Consider the following 748-nt stretch of genomic DNA (forward strand, 5'->3'; position numbering starts at 1 on the left):
CCGTCTCCTGGGGCCTGAGCGTGGCCCGGGGGACCGGCCATCGTCCCAGGATGCCGCTGCCCGAGCCCAGCGAGCAGGAGGGCGAGAGTGTGAAGGCTGGCCAGGAGCCGTCCCCAGAGTCCCCTGAGCCAGGGACAGATGTCGTCCCTGCAGCCCCCAAGAAGCCCAGGAAATTCTCCAAACTGGTCCTGCTGACAGCCTCTAAGGACAGTGCCAAGGTGGCGGGGGCCAAGCGCAAAGGAGTGCACTGCATCATGTCCCTGGGGGTGCCGGGCCCCGCCACCCTGGCCAAGGCCCTCCTCAAGACCCATCCTGAGGCTTCGAGGGCCATTGAGGCACCCCCCCAGGAGCCCGAGCAGAAGCGCAGCAAGTGGGACACAGGTGAGGCCCTGGCCCGGAGCACGGTGTGAGCAAGACCTGTGGGCTGGAAGGCCCCTGACTCCTGGGAGCCTGGGGGAACGATGGCCGCGGCTCTGTTTCTGTGCGTGTTCTGTCCACATCTCTGCGTGCACCTCGCATGTCTGGGGACGTCCACACACGTGTGTGGTGGTCTCAGGTTCTGCCTCGGTGTGGATGTGCCTGTGAGGACAAATCTGAGTGTCCCTCCGGGCGTATTCGTGTGGGTCCTTGTGTGTCTGTGTCCTGGACCTATTTCTGTCCATATCTGCTCTCATGTAGTTGTGTGTCTGAGGGTACGCGTTTCTGTGCCAGAGTCGATTTGAGGCCCCAGGCAGACCCCCCCCCCCCC

The 748-nt window shown here is 64.3% G+C and overlaps 1 protein-coding gene across 1 annotated transcript; it reads left to right on the plus strand.

Annotated features, from left to right (window-relative positions):
• The first annotated feature begins 6 nt into the window (after positions 1-6).
• Positions 7-425, plus strand: LOC115284982 (FLYWCH family member 2-like). The gene has a single exon (XM_029931408.1). It carries the CDS (start codon positions 51-53, stop codon positions 408-410), a length of 360 nt encoding a protein of 119 aa, XP_029787268.1. The 5' UTR covers positions 7-50; the 3' UTR covers positions 411-425.
• The last annotated feature ends 323 nt before the right edge of the window (positions 426-748 follow it).

The sequence above is a fragment of the Suricata suricatta genome, unplaced genomic scaffold (genome assembly GCF_006229205.1).
Source record: "Suricata suricatta isolate VVHF042 unplaced genomic scaffold, meerkat_22Aug2017_6uvM2_HiC HiC_scaffold_30540, whole genome shotgun sequence".
Lineage (NCBI taxonomy): Eukaryota > Metazoa > Chordata > Mammalia > Carnivora > Herpestidae > Suricata > Suricata suricatta.